General features: G+C 42.4%; 1 protein-coding gene across 2 annotated transcripts in view; it reads left to right on the top strand.

The window, feature by feature from the left end:
* The first annotated feature begins 16868 nt into the window (after positions 1 to 16868).
* Positions 16869 to 21302, top strand: part of PTPRK (protein tyrosine phosphatase receptor type K) — a 434061-nt gene continuing 429627 nt past the window's right edge. For both annotated transcript variants that reach the window (XM_087817607.1, XM_087817606.1), the window contains exon 1: positions 16869 to 17155. In XM_087817607.1, the coding sequence (XP_087673733.1) occupies positions 17062 to 17155 (94 nt within the window). In that variant the 5' untranslated portion in view covers positions 16869 to 17061. The remainder of the gene's footprint in view (positions 17156 to 21302) is intronic.

Here is a 21302-nt window from a genome sequence, read left to right as displayed (position 1 = left end):
CAATAACATTCCCACTCCCCACCCCAGTTGTGACATCCAAAAATGTCTTTAGAAATTACTGAACGTCTCCTGGGGGGCAGAGTCACCCCCAGCTGAGAATCACTGCATTAGACAGGCCTAACTTCATTTCTAGCTCATCAAGTTACCTGAATGCCAAACAAATTCACTGCCCAGCAGGACAAAACAGGGCAGGCACAGGGTGAGCCGAAGAGGGAGACAAAGAACCAATTGCAGTTTCAGTATTTTCTCCTCAAATTTTACAGGAAGCTTACGATTTTATGAACACGTTGTTAGGGACGACTCAGGGTTTGGAAGGGGTCCGTGCACCACGGGCTTTTAATTAACTTTATTTTGAATCAGTTTGTTTGTACTTGAGACTATAAAGACTTCTGATATCTTTATGCCCTACTATTCAAGGGCTCCCTGAACTTGGATGAAATGTTCCTAGTGGGCAGTGGTTGTTTAAATTATACCGAACAGTAAAATACCTAGTCAGTGGCTGATTCCTGGGTCTCCTCACCATTATTTCTCCCCTTTGCCTTTGGGGAATGTGGATATAGGTCTGTCAGTAAAACACATATGTGTCTCACCCCAATAAAATTAGGGAACTAAGCATTAAATTAAGTTAAATGTGTTTCTCCCTACAGTGTGTTTTTCAAACATAGTTGACAATGAAGCCTTCTTCATGGAACACTCTCACTATCTCACTGGACACTTAGTATTATTTGGAAAACAGTTTGGCGAATGCTGGTGTTGTGGTAAGACGATGACATTGGGCACCAGGCAGTCTGGGGTTCAAATCTTGGCTCAGCCCTTTGCTAGCAATGTGGTTGTAATAATGTCAGTTAACTTTTCCATGCCTCTGAAATATTATCCATAAACCTGGGATCAAAATACCTGGGATCAAAATACCTCAAGTATTACTGTGAGGTTTAGAGATAGCACAGAGAAAGTACCCTGTACAGTGCTTGATATGTGGTACATACACCATAAATCACAGCTCCTAGGAATGTCTGAGTGTATTTCTTGAAGAGGCTTAAAGGAAGCAGTAATCTAAAATCACAGGGAAAACGTTTTATTGAGCTGTGATTCTATTAGCTTTTCCTTAATGTATGTTGATTGACTTTCTAGGTAGAATGAAATCTGCCTGGATTTGTTGAGCCTCATGAATGCTCAATAGTTATCTGTGTGAGAATCTCTTGGCTCTAGAAAAAGCAAACAAGCAGCTTTTTCTGGCAGAGAGTAATTCACTGTTAATTGAAGTGGCCTCATATGAAATAATAGTATTCTCAGTAAGGTTATATACTAAGTATTAGCTGTAGTTGTGTCTGAGTGGGTTGGTGTTGGGATGGTTTACAATTTTCTTCTTTCTATTTTTTTTGGTCATAAATATGCATTATTTTTGTGATGAGGATAAAAGTTTTTTTGTTTTTTTTTTAATTTAAAATAATAAAACCCTAAATTCTTGATGCCAATGTTCTGGTAACGTGTAAGCTCCTAGTAGGAGGAGATTGTGTCTATTTAGATAGTGCAATACACAGCACAATTCTTTTAAGACCTAAAAATAATCATAGCCTTTATAACTGAACGATATCTTAAGGATCATCTTTTCCTGGGCTTTCCAGTGAAAATATGAAGAAATGGATCCCTGGGAGTGCAGGGTACTGGCAAGCAATTAATAACAGAACTAGGACAGCCGGGCTTTTCATCATGTTTACATGTAACAAACAACGCAGATCCTAGGTGACTGGGAGAAAGGTTGATTAAAAGTAATGACAGCTGGCGGGGCATAGCTCAGTGGTTGAGCAGGGACCTAGGACCCAAGAGATCTCAGTTTGATTCCCGGTCAGGGCACATGCCCGGGTTGCAGGCTCGATCCCCAGTGAGGGACCTGCAGGAGGCAGCTGATCAATGACTCTCTCATCATTGATGTTTCTCTCTCTCTCCCTCTCACTTCCTCTCTCTGAAATCAATAAAGATATATTTTTTTAAAAAAAAAGTAATGATGATTCATGTGCTGTCAGTTCTATTATTCATAATCTAATTCCTTCCAAATTATCCCAAATCCCAACTGCCTTATTTCTTTGCCTCCTGCAACAAGTCCTCAATGGCAAACATCTAAAATAGTCACAGACTCTCTTGTAATCTTCTGCTATCCCTTTTGGCATTTTCTCCCAATTTCTGAATCTAACTCTTCTCACCTACCCACAGTGTCTTATGACATTCCTGGCTGCTTTAACTCTCTATCCTGGCTTTACCCCAAACTTCCCCATTTCAAAATATTCACAATTCCAGTGATTTACCCCTCTTTCCCTAGCTCTGGCCTGCTCCAACTTAAACGTCGAGATTTATCTCAAATCTGTGGTCCTCTCTCTGAAGCCTGTACCCAACCCCCAAGGTAGCATCAGTGCTTTCTCCATATAATTATTACTTACTAAAATTATCGTGTGTTTCTTTCCCCAACTGGCATATGAGTCAGACAAGTCATATTCATTTTTGTAACAAGTTAACCTAAGATGCTAAATAAATAGTAGCTGAAGGAGTGAATTAGTGTCTTGAAAATAGCTCATCTCTACTGGATTTTTAGAGAAAAATAATATGATAAAAATAACTTAAACTGAGGTATAAATGACTAGTACACCTTCTGCCCTATCCTCCCAGGAACATTTCAGTATTTGATAAGACACATAAAATAGTGGCTTACAGCCTTAGCCAGTTTGGCTCAGTGGTTAGAGTGGCAGCCTGTGGACTGAAGGGTCCCAGGTTCGATTCTAGCCAAAGGGCACATACCTTGGTTGCAGGTTCAATCCCTGGCCCTGGTTGAGGCTCTTGCGGGAGGCAGCCAATCAATGTGTCTCTCTCTCTTCCTCCCTTCCACGCTCTCTGAAAAAGCAATGGAAAAACTATCCTCGGGTGAGAATTAAACAAAATAAATAATGGCATACAGCACTCTGGAAGGTGCCTCTAAATTCAGGACCCGTGGGCAGTCAGGTCGCCCTGGTGCACAGACTGGCCTGTGCTGTACTTGAAGTGGGTGGTGGCTGGAACAGCCTGGTACAGGAACTAGCGAGGCGACACGCTGGGAAACCCTAGGAAGGCATCAGGGAGTCGAGGAGAGACGAGGAATGAGAAAACATGATCACAGCAACCGTTACCGCAGGTCCTAAGCAGGAACTCGTTCCTTACAGAGAATCGGTCACCAGTCAGCTCCCCGACTGTATATGTTAAGTAAGTTAAATACAGCCCCTTCTGTGGCTGACATCAGAATAAATTTCATTCTCCAATTTCACATTTTTTGGTAGCAGAAACTGACAACCCAGATCCCAAATTGTCCCCATTAGAAGTGAGAGAAACAGATGGAAGGGGAATAGACAGCGTGAAGATATTTGTCACCCATCCTCGCTAGAAAATGACAGAAATTAATTGCTTCTTCATCTGTGTTTTCGCAGTGGGTTGCTTCGCCTCAGGAGTGCCTATCATTTTTGCCTTTGTTTCTTCTTTTGTTCGCATCACTCTCCCTGTACCCACACTCACCGTGGATGGAAACCGGTGCTTTCGGAGCTTCAGGCCCCTCCATACCCACCACGAAGCAGAAAGGGAGCGGGAGGGAGGGAGGGCGCTGCCGGAGGAGCTGCCCTGTTAGCAAGGTGCTGCTGAGTGGGAGGGGGATGTGGGGTGGGGGACAGGAGGTAAGAGGCTGGGCTGGGGGGGGAGGTTGAGGGTTAAGAGGAATAAAGAGGAGACAGAGATGACAGACCAATTGTAAAACCTAGTTTTACATTCACTTGCATTTTCTGTGATTACTGCTGAGAGTTTTGCAGAGTCTGGTGTTTCAATTTGTATTGAAGTAGTTAGGACCAACTTTTCAATTTATTCCACTCCTAAATAATTAATCTGCCCTTGGGCTCTTTAGCAAACTGATCAGCAGTTGTATTATTACTGGACAAAATAGTTCTGCGATGGGTCTTGTCACTTACCAACTCAGGTGTCATTTTTCTTCATGGAGAAATCATACCTTTGCATCCAAATCACATAATTTCTTCTTAACGCAAGAACAGGTTGCAGCAGTTTAAAGGCATTTCTAATGTCTTAATATTCTCCTCAACATGTCCTTTTGCAAGGATTTATAGATTCTGTCTTAAGATTTATTTTTCTTGACAGTTTTGTGAGGAACCTAGAGGACCTGGTGGGTCATCCTAATCTCTTTCTCTCACCGCAATCCAGGAATACCTGGCAGAATGTCACAGAGGAGATAGGGATTTGAAAGCTCTGTGATTTAGAGATGAAAAATCTTAGATTGCATTTTAACCAACAGCCTTTTATAATGTACAAACCACCCCCATCCCCATGTCACCCTGACAAGTGTTTAATTAGCACTTACTTGAGCATGCCCTTGGCTAAGGCACCCTCACATTCCATGACTTGGCATTTTTCATCTAAAAAGATTTAAGAAGCAGGAAGTTGGAACCTCTTCATCTGTCTTATGAATCTGCAAATTTTAGGTACCCATTCTCCTGGGATAGTTTTGTTTGTTTGTTTACTTGTTTTGCTTATTTGTTGGTAGGCCTAAATCTTGGTTCAGAAAAATAAAACCAATACTGCACATTAAAATATAAATAAGTAAAGAAATCAAGATGAAAGGAAAACCAGGGTAGAATAGAAACATACGACCACTGGAAATGTAGCATATTCAGTGCAGACCAATCAGTCATACACAATTAATAAATGTGACTACAAACTTAGCTCTGAGATTCCTAGCAGCCAAAGTAATAAAGGAAACCCTGATAGTAACACATTTTTTTTTCATAAAATATGAATATACATGGTTTTGAGGAAAAAATTGTCTATAAATTACACATTCTTTTCTTATACTGAGTCAAAATTCTACTTTGGTAACATTAATATGTTGAACCTGGCCTTGTTTCTAAAGTAAAGTACAATGAAAGTCTCCTTTTATGGCATTTTTCAGATATTACAGTATTGATTGCTGTGATGGCTGTCATTCTTTCTAGGCCATCTGTGTGGTTTACTTATTTGTTTATTGCCCTTCTCCCGCTGCCAGAATATAAACTCAGGACAGAGATTTTTGCCTACTTTGTGCCCTGCTGTATAAGCAATACCTAGAATAGTACCCAGCACTCTGAGGCAAATAGTGAATGTTAAGAAAGAAAGAAAGAAAGAAAGAAAGAAAGAAAGAAAGAAAGAAAGAAAGAAAGAAAGAAAGAAAGAAAGAAAGAAAGAAAGAAAGAAAGAAAGAAAGAAAGAAAGAAAGAAAGAAAGAAAGAAAGAAAGAAAGAGAGAAAGAGAGAAAGAGAGAAAGAGAGAAAGAGAGAAAGAGAGAAAGGGAGAAAGGGAGAAAGGGAGAAAGGGAGAAAGGGAGAAAGGGAGAAAGGGAGAAAGGGAGGAAGGGAGGAAGGGAGGAAGGGAGGAAGGGAGGAAGGGAGGAAGGGAGGAAGGGAGGAAGGGAGGAAGGGAAGGGAGGAGGGGAGGGAGGGAGGGAGGGAGGGAGGGAGGAAGGGATCAGGTTGTGTGGGAAAGGCTGGCAGGAGGGGCATCTTAGTCAAGCCACCCGGAATTAGGGTATATAGAACCAGTACCTGGATCCCAGACCATCAACCTGGTCATGATTTGTTTACGGAGCTATTTTATAATTGAAAGACATTCTGAATTAGAGGAATGAACTTCGCTTTCCCTTCTTGAAACTATCTAGAAGGGGGGGCTCAAACGCTCATATCTAAGATGACTTAAAGAGCCAGAAACACTTTAGGTGCAGTCTCACTTGATCCAAGATGCCTTGAGGTTCGACTCACAGCTCTCATTGCTGCAATAGGAGCTGAGTTCTGAGTATGACACAATAAGCTGTGGATATAAACCTTCAATATCTCTGGGTGTAAATAAGAGATGTTGACAGCTGTTTGTATGCACAAAAGAAAATATTTCATTGCCCAGCCGGCGTGGCTCAGAGGTTGAGCATTGACCTAGGATCCAAGAGATCAAAGTTCAATTCCCAGTCAGGGCACATGCTGGGCTGTGGGCTCGATCCCCAGTCGGGGGCGTGCAGGAGGCAGCCGATCAATGACGGCTCTTTCATCATTGATGTTTCTCTCTCTCTCCTCCTCTCCCTTCCTCTCTCTGAAATCAATAAAGACATAGTTAAAAAAAGAAAAGAAAATATTTCATCAACAAGAAGAACAAACACAAAAGGCTAATAAGTCTGCATTCTTGAACAATACTGTAGCTATAAACCAAAAAATTAGAAATGGAGTAAAGGGAAAAAGTGGGCTTCAGTGTCTTGCACCAGAAAGACACTTTTAAACTTCAAACAGCCATAGAAGGGAAGATTTCTTACTCTGTCCTGATATTCGTAAACCCTCTGTCCAGGGGGTTGTTCTTTCCCTACCCAGGCTGTAAAGCCGCTTGGCCTGGAAAAGTCTTTTCATTCATCTGTTCACTTGTTCACTCATTCCTCAGCTATCGTTAATTGAACAACTATGTGACGGTAACTATTTTGTGGGTGGACGTACAATATACAATATACAGTCCTTGGCTTCCAGGAAATTAAAGTCACAGCCTGTGCACTTATGACACAAAAGTTTGATTCCTAAGCAGTCAACGATCCCCAAAATTATCTACCAGCTGATACATATGTAAAAGACTTATGCAAGTGAGTGGGAGGACATATAGTCTCAGCCCCTTTAATAGCTTATAATGTATAGAAGACGATATATTGATAGTTATGACAAGAAATATACCAATTGCAAATGATGATTAATTTTCAAGATGACTACTGATAAAGGCTATCTCCAGGTTTATGTATTCCTCTGACTAAAAAGTACACCAGACTAGCATTTATAACAGAATGTTAAGGACTATATTCATTGCGAAATACAGAAAATTGCAAATAAAACTTTAAAATTTTTATAAATTTACTATCACAAAGTACAATTGTGTGGTAATTAAATATAGCTTTGCTGTTCAACATTAGTGTTTTGAAACAGCATGTAACGCTGCAGACCCTGAAGTCAGAGTGCCTAGATTTGCACTTTAGCTCCATTACTTACTTAAGCAAATTGCTTAATCTATTTGAGCATCAGTTTTCGCAGTTTTCATTTGAGCATGTAAAATGGGTGTAATAGCTTTAAGGATCAAATAAGATAACCCATGTGTACTAGCTTTCCATTGCTGTTGTAAAAAAATTATTACAAACAGTGACTTAAAACTACACAAATTTATTAGCTTATGGTTCTGGAGGTCGGAAGTCTGAAATCAATTTCAAAGCCAGCAGTGCAGCATTTTTCTCTGCACTCTGATCTCTGCTTCCACCCCTACATCTTGTATCCCTTACTCTATTGCCTCTCTATTCTAAAAAATATGCTCAATTATAGTTAACGTACAATATTATATTAGTTTCAGGAGTACAACAGAGTGATTCAACATTTACATACCTTCTGAAGCAATCACCATAGTAAGCCTAGTAGCCATCTGTCGTCGTGCATAGTTATTAGACTTTACTGACTGTATGCCCCATGCGGTACATCACATCCCTGTGACTTATTTCATAATTGTATGTTTGTATTTCTTAATCTCTTTCCCCTTTTTCCCTCCTTCCCACCACCACCCACCCCTCTGGTGACCATCAGTTTGTTCTCTGCATCTATGAGTTTGTTTTTGTTTCATTTTATTTGTGTGTTTGGTTTGCATTTTAGATTCCACCTATGAGTGAAATATTATATTTGTCGTTCTCTGTCTGACTTGTTGCACTTAGCATAATACCCTCTAGATCCACTCATGTTGTTGTAAATGGCAAGACTTTTTGTGTGGCTGAGTAATACTCCGTTGTATACAGGGGGTAGCAAAAGTAGGTCTACAGTTGTTCATATGAATATAATGCAATAATTAATGCATAATAATACCAGAATAAATTCTGTTTGGTGTAACCACGACTGTAGACCTACTTCTGTCCCACCCTGTATATAGCACATTTTCTTTATTCACTCATCAGTTGATGGACACCTAGGTTACTTCCCTATCTTGGCTATTGTAAACAATGCTGCAGTGAACGTAGGGGTGCATATATCTTTTCCAATTCTATTTTTGTTTCCTTTGAATAAATACCCAGAAGTGGAATTGCTGGGTCCTATGGTAGTTCCATCTTTAATTTTTTGAGGAACCTCCATGCTGTTTTCCGCAGTGGCTGTCCTAGTTTATAATCATACCAAGAGGGTTTCCTTTTTTCGACATCCTTGCCAACACTTGTTATTTGTTGTCTTTTTTATAGTAGCTATTCTGGCAGATGTGAGGTAATATCTCACTGTGGTTGTGATTTGCATTTCCCAGATAAGTGATGTGGAGCACATTTTTATGTGTCTGTTGGCCACCTGTATGTATTCTTTGGAGAAGTGTCTATTCGTGTCCTCTGCCAATTTTTGAATTGGATTGTGTTTCTGATGTTGAGTTGTATGTGTTCTTTACATATTTTGTACATTAAACCTGTATTAAATATGTCATTTGCAAATATCTTCTTCCATTCAGTAGGCTGCCTTTTTGTCTTGTTCGTGGTTTCCTTCCCTGTGCAAAAGCTTTTTAATTTGATGTAATCCTATCTAATTTTTGCTTTTGTTGCCTTTGACCATGGAGACATATCCAAAAAATATTGCTAAGACCAATTTCAAAGAGTTTACTGCCTATGTTTTCTTCCAGGTGTTTAATGGTTTCAGGTCTTACACTTAAGTTTTTAATTCATTTTGAGTTTATTTTTATATAGTATAAGAAGGCAGTTTAGTTACATGTTTTTACATACATCTGTCCAATTTCCCTTATACCATTTATTGAAGAGACTGTCTTCTCTCCATTGTATATTCTTGCTTCTTTTGTCATAGCTTAGTTGGCCATCTAGGGTTGGGTTTATTTCCAAGCTCTCTATTCTGTTCCATTGATCTGTTTGTTTTTGTGCCAGTACCATGCTGTTTTGATTACTTTAGCTTTGTAGCTTGGTTCGAAATCAGGCAGTGTGATGCCTCTAACTTTAATCTTCTCTCAAGATTGCTTTGGCTATTCAGAGTCTTTTGTTGTTTCATGTATATTTTAGGATTATTTGTTCTAGTTCTGTGAAAAATGTCTTTGGTATTTTGATAGGGTTTACATTGAATCTGTAGATTGTTTTGGGTAGTATGAAATTTCAGTGATATTAATTCTTCCAATCTGCAACCAATGATATTAATTCTTCCAATCTTTCATTTATTTATGTCTTCAAATTTTTTTCATCAATGTCTTATAGATTTTGGAGTATAGGTGTTTTACTTCCTTGGTTAAATTTATCCCTAGGGCCTGGCCAGAAGTGGCTCAGGGGTTGAGCATCAACCTAGGATCCAGGAGATCGAGGTTCAATTCCTGGTCAGGGCACATGCCCGGGTTGGGAGCTTGATCTCCAGTCAGGGGTGTGCGGGAGGCAGCCAATCAATGACTCTCTCATCATTGACATTTCTCTCCCCCCCACTTCCTCTCTCTGAAATCAATAAAGATATACATATTTTTAAAAAATCAATATTCCTGAAGGCAAAACTTTAAAATAAATAAATAAATAAATTTATCCCTAGGTACTTTATTCTTTTCGATGCAATTGTAAATGGAATTGTTTTATTAATTTTTATTTTCTGACAGCTCATTATTATTTAGTGTGTAGAAATGCAACAGATTTCCGAATATTAATTTTGTATCCCACAACAATACTGAGTTCATTTATTAATTCTTATAGATTTTGGTGGAATCTTTAGAGCTTTCAATATATATAGCTTCATGTCGCCTGCAAATAGTGACAATTTTAATTCTCTCCAATTTGGGTGCCTCTATTGCCTCTCTCTTTTAAGGACCTTGTGGATTACATTGAGCCTACCCAGATATTCTGGACAACATTGCTCCGTCAAAATCCTTAACTTAAGTACACTATCAAAGTCTTTTGCCAGGTACGGGGACATATTAACATGTTCATAGTTTCCATTGACATGAAATTTGGGGGGGGCGGGGTGTTAGGTTGTCATTATTCTGCCTACGACCCCATGTAAAGTATTTTTTAAAAGTTAGCTAATATTATTATTTCTTATGTACATTCACATTGTTCACCAAGCTTCTCTAAAGTTTATATAAATTAGTTAAGTGGCCATTTTATATCATGCAGAAGCTTAAATAAAACTAGGTTTTGACAACTCAGCCTTATTCTTGCCCCAGACTGTTGCGGCTTGTCATCTTTAACATTCTGCTGAGATCCATGGACCATTAGTTTACATCAGCTGTAGTTGTCAACAAGTAAAAGAGCCAATTGACTATTTCATTATGGCCCCAAAGAAACTGTATGTGATTTTAATAGTCTATTGTGCTTATATGGCTATTTCTTAATGAACTCTTCTCTGAGCCTATTTAGTTTAGGAAATTTGAAACTTTAAAAGCATGTAAACTTATATTACAAGAAATCTTTATTTTATGCATTTTCCAACAAGTCTTCTCAGGTGATTTAAAAACACTTGACAATAAAATGAGATCTCATCTCCAGGACAGGCAGGTATCACAGTCAATGAGAGGCACGTTTTAGTATGTTATCAAGAGCAATTACTTCACAGAAAATCTGTGCAAGTAAGAAGTTCAATCTCCAAAAGTTTATACCTCCAACCATTTTCTCTGCCAGGATCTACTTCAAAACTGGTCATCCCCCAAAAACTTTTCCCTCTAACTGCACTTCATCATGACCTAATACTTTGCTTTCACATTTAGGATAACCACACACACACACTCACACACACTTGGTTTGTTGTCTCTTGTTTTTTTTTTTGCCTGCTAAATGTAAACTACTAATTCTCTTGGGTCCCCCATTGAGTAACTAGCACTGTGTTGCGCACTTAATAAATGCTTACAAATGACGAAATGAATTCTTTGCTTTGGGTAAAGAGGACTTCAGGACCGAAACCAGCCCCTTGGTTTGTGGGTAGGTTTTAATGGTTCATTTTCTTGTCAGAATTCCCCTGGTTATGAATATGGGGGCAGCGCCAACAGTGTAAAGGGGGGATTTTCTTGGAGAGCATTTGAAGGATTAGAAAAATCTCCAGAGCCTGGGAAGCACCTCATTTTGAGTTCACAACCCTATTTCATTCTATCTCACAAGCAGGGCAAGCGGAGAATGATGGTAAGATCTGCAGGGTTCCCTGTGTGAAGCCAGCCCCGAGGCCTCCAAAGGGAGGGGGGAGCGTAACCATTGGGTAACATCTCCTTCGGCTGTGTTAATTCTCCTCGGGCTGCAACTTTGCATGTGGGCCCTTAACCCTGCAAAATGTATTATTGAAAACATGATGTATTTAATTCGCTTTAAGAGTTATCCCCTTTCTTGTTTGTTTTTTTGTTTTGTTTTGTTTTTTATTAAACCAATAAACAAACAAAAAAAATACTTCAGGACAATTTGTCCATTCAGACCAAAAAACTTCAAACAGGATTCAGTGGGATGCTATATACCTGGTGCTTTTATACCTTTTTTCTGTAGTAAACTGGGGGTGGGACAGGGACAACTTTTTCTTTGGCATGGAAATTACTCGCTAGTATAAGGGATGAATAAGGCACCATAGAGTGCCCCAGAAAAGTTAATTTATCAAACACACAGGAGACCAAACACATGAAGACCAAACATTTATTTTGCTTTAGAGTTCAATCCCCGGTTAACATCATTAGAGTAGGCTTTTTGAAAATGGGGAGAGACTCTGAAGTCAGAATACACCAGCTCTGGAAGTGACTGTCACCGTCCCATCCCTCCACCTCAATCCAATTTACACTTTTATGATTGGCTTCCTTTTTGACCCAGGCTTGTTAATTATATCCAGCTGTAGGCAAATTGCTTTTCCAAATTGGCAACACTGAGCTCTCAAACTGCTCGCTTGTTCTTCTTTGGATAAAACCTCTGGAGCGTGCATTTCCTCGACTAGTGTTTCTGAACTAATCCCCAGTTATGGATATTTTAAAGGGTTCAGGGCACTTACAAAATAACCCTGGTTTTAAGCACAATGCATTTCTTTCCATTTGACCCAAAATTACCTAAGAACTTCTAGGGAGGAGAATGTGTTAGAGACTTAGGCCCACTGCCATCCTTCCCACTTGTGCCTGGATGCTCTGGTGTCAAAATCTAAGGCGGAACCGGCCAGGTCCCAGGGCCACTCCAGAGGGCCGCTGGGCTGTGACAGTGGAAGCTTCAAGCAGTCATCTAGAACAACAGCTTTCAGGGGCGTAAGAGGCACGTTGGTTTTTTTCCCTTTCCTATTCTGTTAAGTACCTGTTCTGTTCTAGGGCTGCATTGTCAGAAATCTCTACTGAAAACATACATACCCATGCAAGACAATTATCGTAAGGAGGTGTTTTTATTTTTCTTCTTCCTTTTACATCCTTTCAAAGAGAAAAATGGAAGCTCATCTCCACCCGCCCAAGAGGCTCAGTCTGACAGACTGGCCTTGAGGAGTTTGACACCTAACGCAAGGGAAACTTTTTAAGAGATGAGGATTAGGTGCGTAGGTATTGTGGGGGGTGAGGGAGATGAGATTCAGATCCGGAATTTTCAGGTCAGAGTGACAGCTCTGCTATTGACCAGTGTTATAACCTTGGCTGAGTGTTTTAATCTCGCTAAGCTTCTGTTTTTCTCATCAGTTAAGTGAAATTAATGATACCACCTGCCTACTTCACAGGGTTGTAGTTAGTGAGGATAGATTGAGATCCTGTGAGTGAATGGAGTTACAGACTGAAAAGCATAAGATCAACAATTAGTTATTATTAACAAGCCGAGACTATTCCGTAATTGTTTATAGATACATGCTGTGGTACACTCATGGTCAGTCACTGGGTAAACAAAACCTTCCCTCTGCTGGGTATAGGTTTGTACATAATCCTTCAGTGGAACAATAAAGGAAGAGATTATTTATTCAGGGATTATTATCACCCAGGCCTTTTCGTATTTGTACCTATAAGTAAATTTATATCTATAGGAAAAAAATTTATATATATGTATATATGTGTATATATATACACACACACATTTCATTTAATCCTTTGGAAAACCTGATTAATTAGCCACATTTTCACATGGAGGAAATTGAAAAACAGAGAGATTAAATGTTGCTCAAAGCAGTACCTCCTAAATTCTGCTCCCTAGCGCCCTAATCCTGAGAAATACTTCCCTCTGAAGGCGTTCCGTGGCCCGGGACTTTGAGAAGGAATGCATTGCTCCACTTCGACTCAGTCCAGAGCTCACTGCCATGCCGATAGCCAGGGGAAGTCCTGCAGTAAAGAAGCCTGCTGCGGCTAAGGGGCCCGTTTAACTTGGTTCGGTCCGCAGTTCTCCAAGCTTATTTGTGTATATTTTCCAATGATACTTACCAAAGTTTGACAGACTGGGGATTCTACAGAAACCATTTTGCCCAGTGCAGATTTAAATTCATGATCGGAGTTACTATATGATAAATCTGCAAGCAGAATACACGTCCTCTTTAAAAAGATATACCATAACCATATACCCCAAACAGTAGGAAACTAAAGAAGGGCAGTTATAAAATTGTATTATTCTACATCTATTAATCATTATATCAATCTTATGGTTATAGGGTTTCTTTTTCAGTCTTCTTTTCTTAGCTTTAATCATGGTACATGTTGACTTCTGATTATGTTTTTCTAGTAAAATAATGTGTAACATAAAAATTACCATTCTAACCATTTTAAGTATTCAGTGCAGTGGCATTAAATACATTCTCATTGCTGTGCAACCATCACTACCACCCATTTCCAGAACTTTTTCATCTTCCCAAACTGAAACTGTAGTGTTTAGTGATTTTTAAAAGTTTATTTTTATTTATTTATTTATTTATTTAATTTATTTATTTATTTATTTCCCTTTTTGTTGAATTTATTGGGGTTAACAAAATTCTGATTTTTTTTACCCAGCATTTTCTCATAAGCATTTTGACACATTGCGATTTACTTTATTCTAATAACCTTCCATTCTAGTGACTGTGAGATATTCTATTCAGATAATGCTCATGAATCTGCCTATTGTTGGACATTTATATAATTTCCACTATTCTTTTTCTATAGCACTTTCCACATTGTGGATTATTTCCTTAAAATAGCGAGTAAGTTAAATAATATGAACATTTTAGTGATTTTTAAGTGTATGTTTTTTTCTGTTATATCCAATTTATATTTCTATTGATTGATTGATGCATTCATTCTTTCAAATAAACAAAGACCTTGTAAGTTCCTAATATTTGCCAGGTAATATGTGGAAGACACACTTACTCTCTGCTCAAATGATTTTAATCCGCTCTGACCAGCATTAATTACTGTGGCCAGCATTAGTGACAACTAAGGATAACAGGATTGATTTACTTGTCTAAAAGTTTTATTGCATTTCTTTGATTTTTTTGTTAGAAGATATCCTTGCTAGTTTGCTAATTCCTTTTGAGAATTTCCTTTCCTTCTTTGTTTCCTCTCCCCCAGTTCTTGCTTCTCACTCATATATGTGCTGTTGGGTAAATTATTTAATCTGTAACTTTGTTTCCTCATTTGTCAAATGGGAGTCAAATTGTAAGATTGTCATGAGACTGTTGTCTGAACTCAAGGAGACATTGCTTATCTTCTCATCTCAAGGATACATTGAGCATCTTAAGTCAGTGCTTAGCACATTGTAAGCACTTTAAAAAAATGTTGTCTTTATTGATTTCAGAGAGAGGAAGGGAGAAGGAGAGAAACATCAATGAGAGAGTCATTGTTCAGCTGCCTCTTGCAGGCCCCCTACTGGGGTGGAGCCCAAAAAGGAGAAGGTGGTAATCTAACAACCATCTCCTGGGTCATAGGGCAATGCTCAACCACTGAGCCACACCAGCAGGGCCATTGTAAGGACTCTTAAACTTTACCTGTTGCTGTTATTACTTCTAGATGAAGAAAGTGAAATCAATTATCCACCAGTTGACTCAAGGAATAGGCAAGGTAAGAACTGTGTGGACTTTGCCCTAGCACTGTATGCCAATTTTTAAACAAGCTTTTTGTTTGTTTAAACAAACAAACCTACCAAGTCATGAACTTCCTTCATTTTTCTTTCAAGACTAACAGGACAGATTAATTAATATATAGGTGGTGGCTTTTTGTTTTCCCTGAAGCATATTGCTGTTAAATTTTACAAAGTTCTGCCAAGTCCTTCAAAAGGAAAATATATATCTTTGTTTTTTGTCATCTAGGGTTTAGGAATATTCCTCAATCAAAGAAATAAGAACAGTGATGTACTTACTAACAGTTACAGGCTAATGAATTTTTAAAAATTCTGTGGTGTGTCCTAAGGAAAAAATGAACTTAACTATGCTGAATTGACAAGTGTCTGGCTAGTGTGCTAATGAGCCAGCTATAGGACTCCTAATTCTGTTTAATCAAGCCACTATTCTTATCAATTTTTTAAAAAAGTCTTTTCTTTCCTGATTATATTCATATTTATACATACATACATATGTACATATATGTATACATATATTCCAGTTTTATCTATTTTCCAGTTTTGTCATAAGCCTGGTCATTAATAGAATATATTTAATTTGAATAAGGAATACGTGTCTTGATAAATTATGTTATATTAAATTGAATATTACATTGTGTTGATTTACAAAGCCTAAAGCTAAAATGTCTGAGTAACTGACAGATGTCAATCAATATATTGTTTTAGAAATTGTATATATAAGATCAGTATTCTGAATAAAAATTGTTTATTCCACTGTGATTACATCTATTTTATTTGATATCTTACAAAAATGAAGTATGCACTACACAGTCTTTTCAGAAGCAAGTAAGTGTGGCATATGGTTTAACCACTGGGAGCTGCTGGAGAAACAGCCAATTGTAAAAGCACTTGACTATCATAATAGGCATATAGCATTATTTTCCTCCGGATAAAATCATTCGTTGCTGTTTTCATCGTCGGCATAAAGTCCTTTTGCTAAATACTTATGTCTTAAATAGCTATTAGATATTCTAAACAAAACAGCAGCCCCTTTCTCCTCCCGCAGACCTAAGTGCAAGGCAAGGCTGGGAAGCCCCGATTCGGTGCTCAGGTTCTTCCAGAGGGAAGACGTGGAGAGAGGCCGGAAGGTTTCCCAGCCACCAGCAAAGTCAGTGAAGCGAAGAGTAAATCCAAATATTCGGCAAGTGACAAATAAACCAGGAGGGTGACGTGCCAGCTGTTCGCGCTGGAAAGTTACCGGCCGTTCATTTTGGTTCAAGTTTTATTTTTATACGACTACAGAACAGTAAGTTTTCCACGGGGGAAGGTGTCTCATTCCTCGGCGCACGCGTTCCCCACGCAGGTGGATGCTGCCTTAGGGGGCTTCTGCACCCCGGGTCTTCTTCTCGCGGGCGTCCGGGGGCCCTGCGCCCTGGGGCCCCCCACGCCTCTGCCCCGCCACAGGGGCTCGCCCGCGCGCGCTCTGCGAGGTCCCGCCGCACCGCTTCCCAAACTCTCGCATCTCAAACTCCGCTTCCTGGAAGAGGGCAGCGAACCGCGCCGGGTCCCGCGTCCCGCGTCCCGGGTCCCGGATCCCGCCTGCGCTCCCTCCGAGCGGCGGCGGGCGGGCGCGGGGAACAAAGGCGGCGCGGGGTGCGGGGCGCGGGGCGCGGGGCGCGCGGCCGGGGCTGGCGCGCGTCTCTCCAGCAGGAGGCAGCGGCGGCGCCGGAGCCCGCATTCCTGCGAAGCGCCCGGAGCCCGCGGGGCGACGTCACCCCCGGCTCCGCCCCCGTCCCTCCCCGAGCAAAGTAACTCGCGGCCAACAGGAGCAGCCTGCGCCGAGCCATGGAGAGCGGCGGCCGCGGCCAGCCGGCCACGCCAGCGCCCGCGGCGCCCCGGAGGTGGGTCGGCGACCACTGAGCAGGAAAAAGTGCCGGCGGGCGCGTGAGGACTTGCCGCTCTCGCCCCGCGAGGCCCCGCGGGCGCCTCAGTCGTGGATTTCGCCGCGATCCCCCGGGCAGCTCTTCGCAAAGCCGCCTGAAACTTCTCCCAAAGTCGACATGGATACGGCGGCGGCGCTGCCCGCTTGGGTGGCGTTCCTGCTGCTCGCCCCGTGGCCCCTGCTGGGGTCGGCCCGAGGCCAGTTCTCCGCAGGTGAGTGGCCCCGTGACTGCCCCGACCCCGGGCTCGGGAGGGGTGCAGGGGCTCCTCGCCGCGCCCGGGGGCTAGGATTTGGGTGAAGCTTTCGCGGCTCGGGCTCGGGGTCTGGGTCCGGGGGGGGAGGGGGCACGGAGCAGAGGGAGAGCTGTCCCCAGAGTTTGTGCCAGGTGGGACGCGGGGCCCCGCGCTGGGCGCCACTTGGCGCAGGTAACTTTTGTCTCCGCGACCCATTGTTCCTCGCGGAGGCTCGCTCCGGGCGCCGCGGGCTGGCCGTGCGGGGGGGGGGGGGGGGGGGACGTCGCTCTCCTTGGGAAACCGGCAGCCTCGGTGTCCAGCGCCGGCGGCGCGGAGCTGGGGGGGGAGAGAGCAAAAAGTAGTTACGACTCCGGGGGCTGCGACTCTGTGGCTCGTGTCGTAGGGTCGTTGCTGTCTGTCTGCCACTAGAGTGTCCAAAAAAATTTCCCCTGGAAGCCATTGTCAGAATCGTGGAGACTCGGAAGGACTGAGGCCGGCCCGCCCGGCCAGGTGCTTTCTGTCCCGGGAATAACCTGCCCTGACCGCTGCCTGGCTGCTTCCCGTCCCTCCCCCGCGCCGGCCGCTCCCGGCTGCGCCCTCCGGGCTGGGCGCCGAGGGCAGCAGGTCCCGCGTGTGCATTTGGTGACCTGAAGTCGGCTCCCGAGGCTACACGCCGAGCGGCCCCGGGCAGCGGGGGCCGGGAGCCGGGCGCGGGAAGCCTGGCCCGTGTGCGGGCGCGCAGCTGGCCCCGAGCGGGCCGGAGGGACGGGATGGCGGCTGCCAGCGCCCGCCGCGCGCCAGGAGACCCCCAGCGGAGGGAGGCGGCGCGGCCTCGCAGGGCAGCCCTTTTGGGTGCCAGGCAAAGCCGCTTAGAGAAGCCCCTGAACGCCGGCCTCTCCCGGGCCCGTCCCGTGTTCCCGGCCAGGGTCGTCCTCCCCGTCGGGTGCTGCTTCCGCTCTCTCCTCTGGGGGCTCTGGAGTGTCACCAGGCGGACGCTCGGGAGCGGGCTCCGGGGCGCTTGTCTGCCCCCCGCCGTCCTGACAACTTTCTGCCAGCCCGCGCCGCGCCGCGCGGCTGGGGAGCGCATCTGCTGCCCGCGCTCCCGGCGCCCGGAGACGCGGAGGTGCCGGGGGCCTGGAGGAGACCCGGGGCGCAGCGGCGCGGGCCCGGCCGGGGCGCGCGGGAGGAACTCGCCCTGCGCGCCTGTTTCTCTCTTTGTTTGGGCTGCCGGGTGTCCAGGAAATAAAGTCAGATTGTTGGGATCCGGAGTCATGTTGATTCCCCTTCCTTCCCCTCTCCCCTTTAGAACTCTATAAAAGGACTTAGAGCAGATTCAGGCGGCGGGGTGTGGTGGTCACTCAGGCGGGTTATAAAATGCAGCGTGTAGGGGAAAAGCCTACGTGTACCGGTGATGTGTGCAAAGGACAGCAGCTCCATGCAATGCATGACCCGATGGCTTAATTCTTTCTGGAGTAAGCATTACTGCATGCATCTGTGACATGCAATGCCCATTAGGATTGGAACCGTGCTTATGGAAGCATTATATGCAGGCAAGTTGCAGTGAGTATTGATTTCCTCACAGTGTTTATCGCTGCACCGAGAGCCTGTGCTTGAGAAAGCATGGAGTTTGTTAATTGAAAGTTTGAATTCTACCAGTTGCATGATTAAACTTACATGGAGTCAAGCGTCGCAACTGTTAATATCTCCACTGCTGATGGCTCTGTTTTCAGCAGTAAAGAAACTTTTCTCCTTCTGTTTTCAAATGTTATTTACCCTTTAATAAGCGAGTAAATATTACATTTCCTCTGGCAGAATGTGGAGATGAACTTTTCTGATCCCTGGAGTTCAGGTATCTCTCGTAAACAATTGTGTTCCTAAACACACAGTTCAAGTAATTTGACTGAGTATGCTTGGATTTTCTTTAGAGACAAAGCAAAGTATTTGACTTTATATGACATTTAAGTAAAAGAGTGAGCAGTCCTCATAATACACAGTTACCCAGAACTGCATGTCAAAATTTTGCCAGTCAGCGTTTACGTGTATGCCCAGAAATGAATGCCTTTTATCCCACAGTTTAAAGTCAGGTTGTGGATCTGCCTTTCTCCATAAATTAAAAGTTTATTTTGCAAAAAATGTCCATTTTCTGGCTCTCTGAGGTCATTTGGGGTGCTATTGTATTCAGCCTTTTTGGCAGTCAGATTTGTTGCAGAGACATAGATTTAGAGATTGGTAGTGTATTTTTTCTTGCTGATTTTCTTATATTGTTCGTAAATGATGAACTTTTATTACTGAGAGACATTTGCATAAAAGAGCTTTAAAGTCTAAAACAAATACATGTTAACAGAATTTTAAAGCAACCTGTTACATGTCTTTTAAATCACACCCATTTGGGCCAATCTACCCCTTTTAGATATTATCATGTGCCTCTCATGTAGTAAGCTTCAAAAACAAAATTTGAAAAACTGAGGATTTTTAGATCTTTGATATAGGTACTCATCCAGTCTACTTTGACTACAAATTTAAGAATATTTTTATCGCTGTGACTTTTGTCTTAGCTGTTAGAGTTAACGTGTAAAAATATTGCATGGTGAGCCTCTTTCAAACCAGAGCTGCTATAAATATCAACTTATATTTATATTCTTTCAGTTTACTCTCTCACTTAAAATGACACCAGTGTCATATGTTACATCTGGGGAAACCGAGGCACAAAAGCACAAAGATATCCTGAAGTTTATTCACTGGGTTTTGTGGCTGTCATCTCTTGAAATCATAATGTAAGAAAGTTTGCTGTACTAGGACTCGGCTGACAGACAAACCCAGGCACGGATGAGGTAACTTAGAAACTCAACTTTCTCATCTGTAAAATGGGGATAGTAAAACCCCTCCTGACCTTTCCACATGGTTTTGATGAGGGTCATAAAAAATAATTTATGTGAACTCGCCAGTAAATTGTAAAGCATTATGCAGCTGTCTGGGCTGTAATCATCGTATATTAAAGTGGCTAAGTGCCTTGACTTCCGCCTTTACTCACTCCTGCACTGTCTCCTAGTTCAGTACAGGCTGCCCGGTTTGTGTATGTCAGTTTATCGGCCGTTTATTTTAATCATTATTAAGCATCAGCAGCCCAGATTGGCCAGACCATAATTTCATCAGCACAGTGAGAGAAATTATCTTTTAATTTTAATTTTCTGTTTTTTTACTTACCTCATGTAAATCTTTACTTGACCCAAATCTGGGGAAGAGTCATTATGAACATCCCTAGAAGAAATATATTTTAAGTCAGTTTCCTTAGCTGTTTGTTCAACGAACTGTTGGTGGTTCAGCTTTTTCATCAGTGTGGAGAAAAATATGCAGCTTTTTAGATGCAGTCTTATCAGTGACCTAGAGAGGGACTATTGTCTCTCTCGTATGCTGTGAGCCTGGGAGTGCAGCTCAGGATCCTGCCTTGAGTATAGTTCTGGCATGTCACACTGTAAGCAGGCACTCGCCTGATCCCTTAGTACCCTGCCACTAAGCAGTGCCACTTTCCTAGGGTCTGGTTCCTTGATGTCTTTCTATGCAAAGTTAATTTCTCTTGCATGTATTTCCTACGAGGACATTATATCAGAGACAGCTTGTTTTAAGGTTTACCTTTTAGTTTTCTGGCTTTGATGGGCGAGAATCCTCGGTCTCTCAATTCATTAAAACTCCAAATTCTAACCACTAGCAATAATGTGTAACTGGATATTTCCGGGACTGGTTTTTGTCTCAGCAGTCTTCTTATATGCATTCAACTGTTGATTTTCCTAGATTGCGAGATGTCGTTTTGTGTCTGGCCTACCCAGATGGGAGAGGCAGCTCTGGCTGCACTTGGGCTCTGGCGTGTGCGCGGCTGACAGCTCTTCTCTTTGTATTCATAAATGTGAATCTGAAGAATAAATCAAGCCCCAAGCCACTGCACCCCTCTCCCCCACTCCCTCCCACTCCTCTCTGGCAGCAACAAAGCCAGCCCCACATGCTCATGCACAAAATCACAGCCTTTTTCTGTTCATCAAATATCTTTTAGTGTTGGGTGATTCTTAAAACTGGAAATATGACTCAACTACTACCCAGAGCAAACGCCAGTCCTCCTACCAAATCTTGTATT

The sequence above is a fragment of the Miniopterus natalensis genome, chromosome 5 (assembly GCF_054644295.1).
Source record: "Miniopterus natalensis isolate mMinNat1 chromosome 5, mMinNat1.hap1, whole genome shotgun sequence".
NCBI lineage: Eukaryota > Metazoa > Chordata > Mammalia > Chiroptera > Miniopteridae > Miniopterus > Miniopterus natalensis.
Note: the sequence above shows the minus strand (reverse complement) of the source record. Positions and strands in the feature narration are given on the sequence as shown.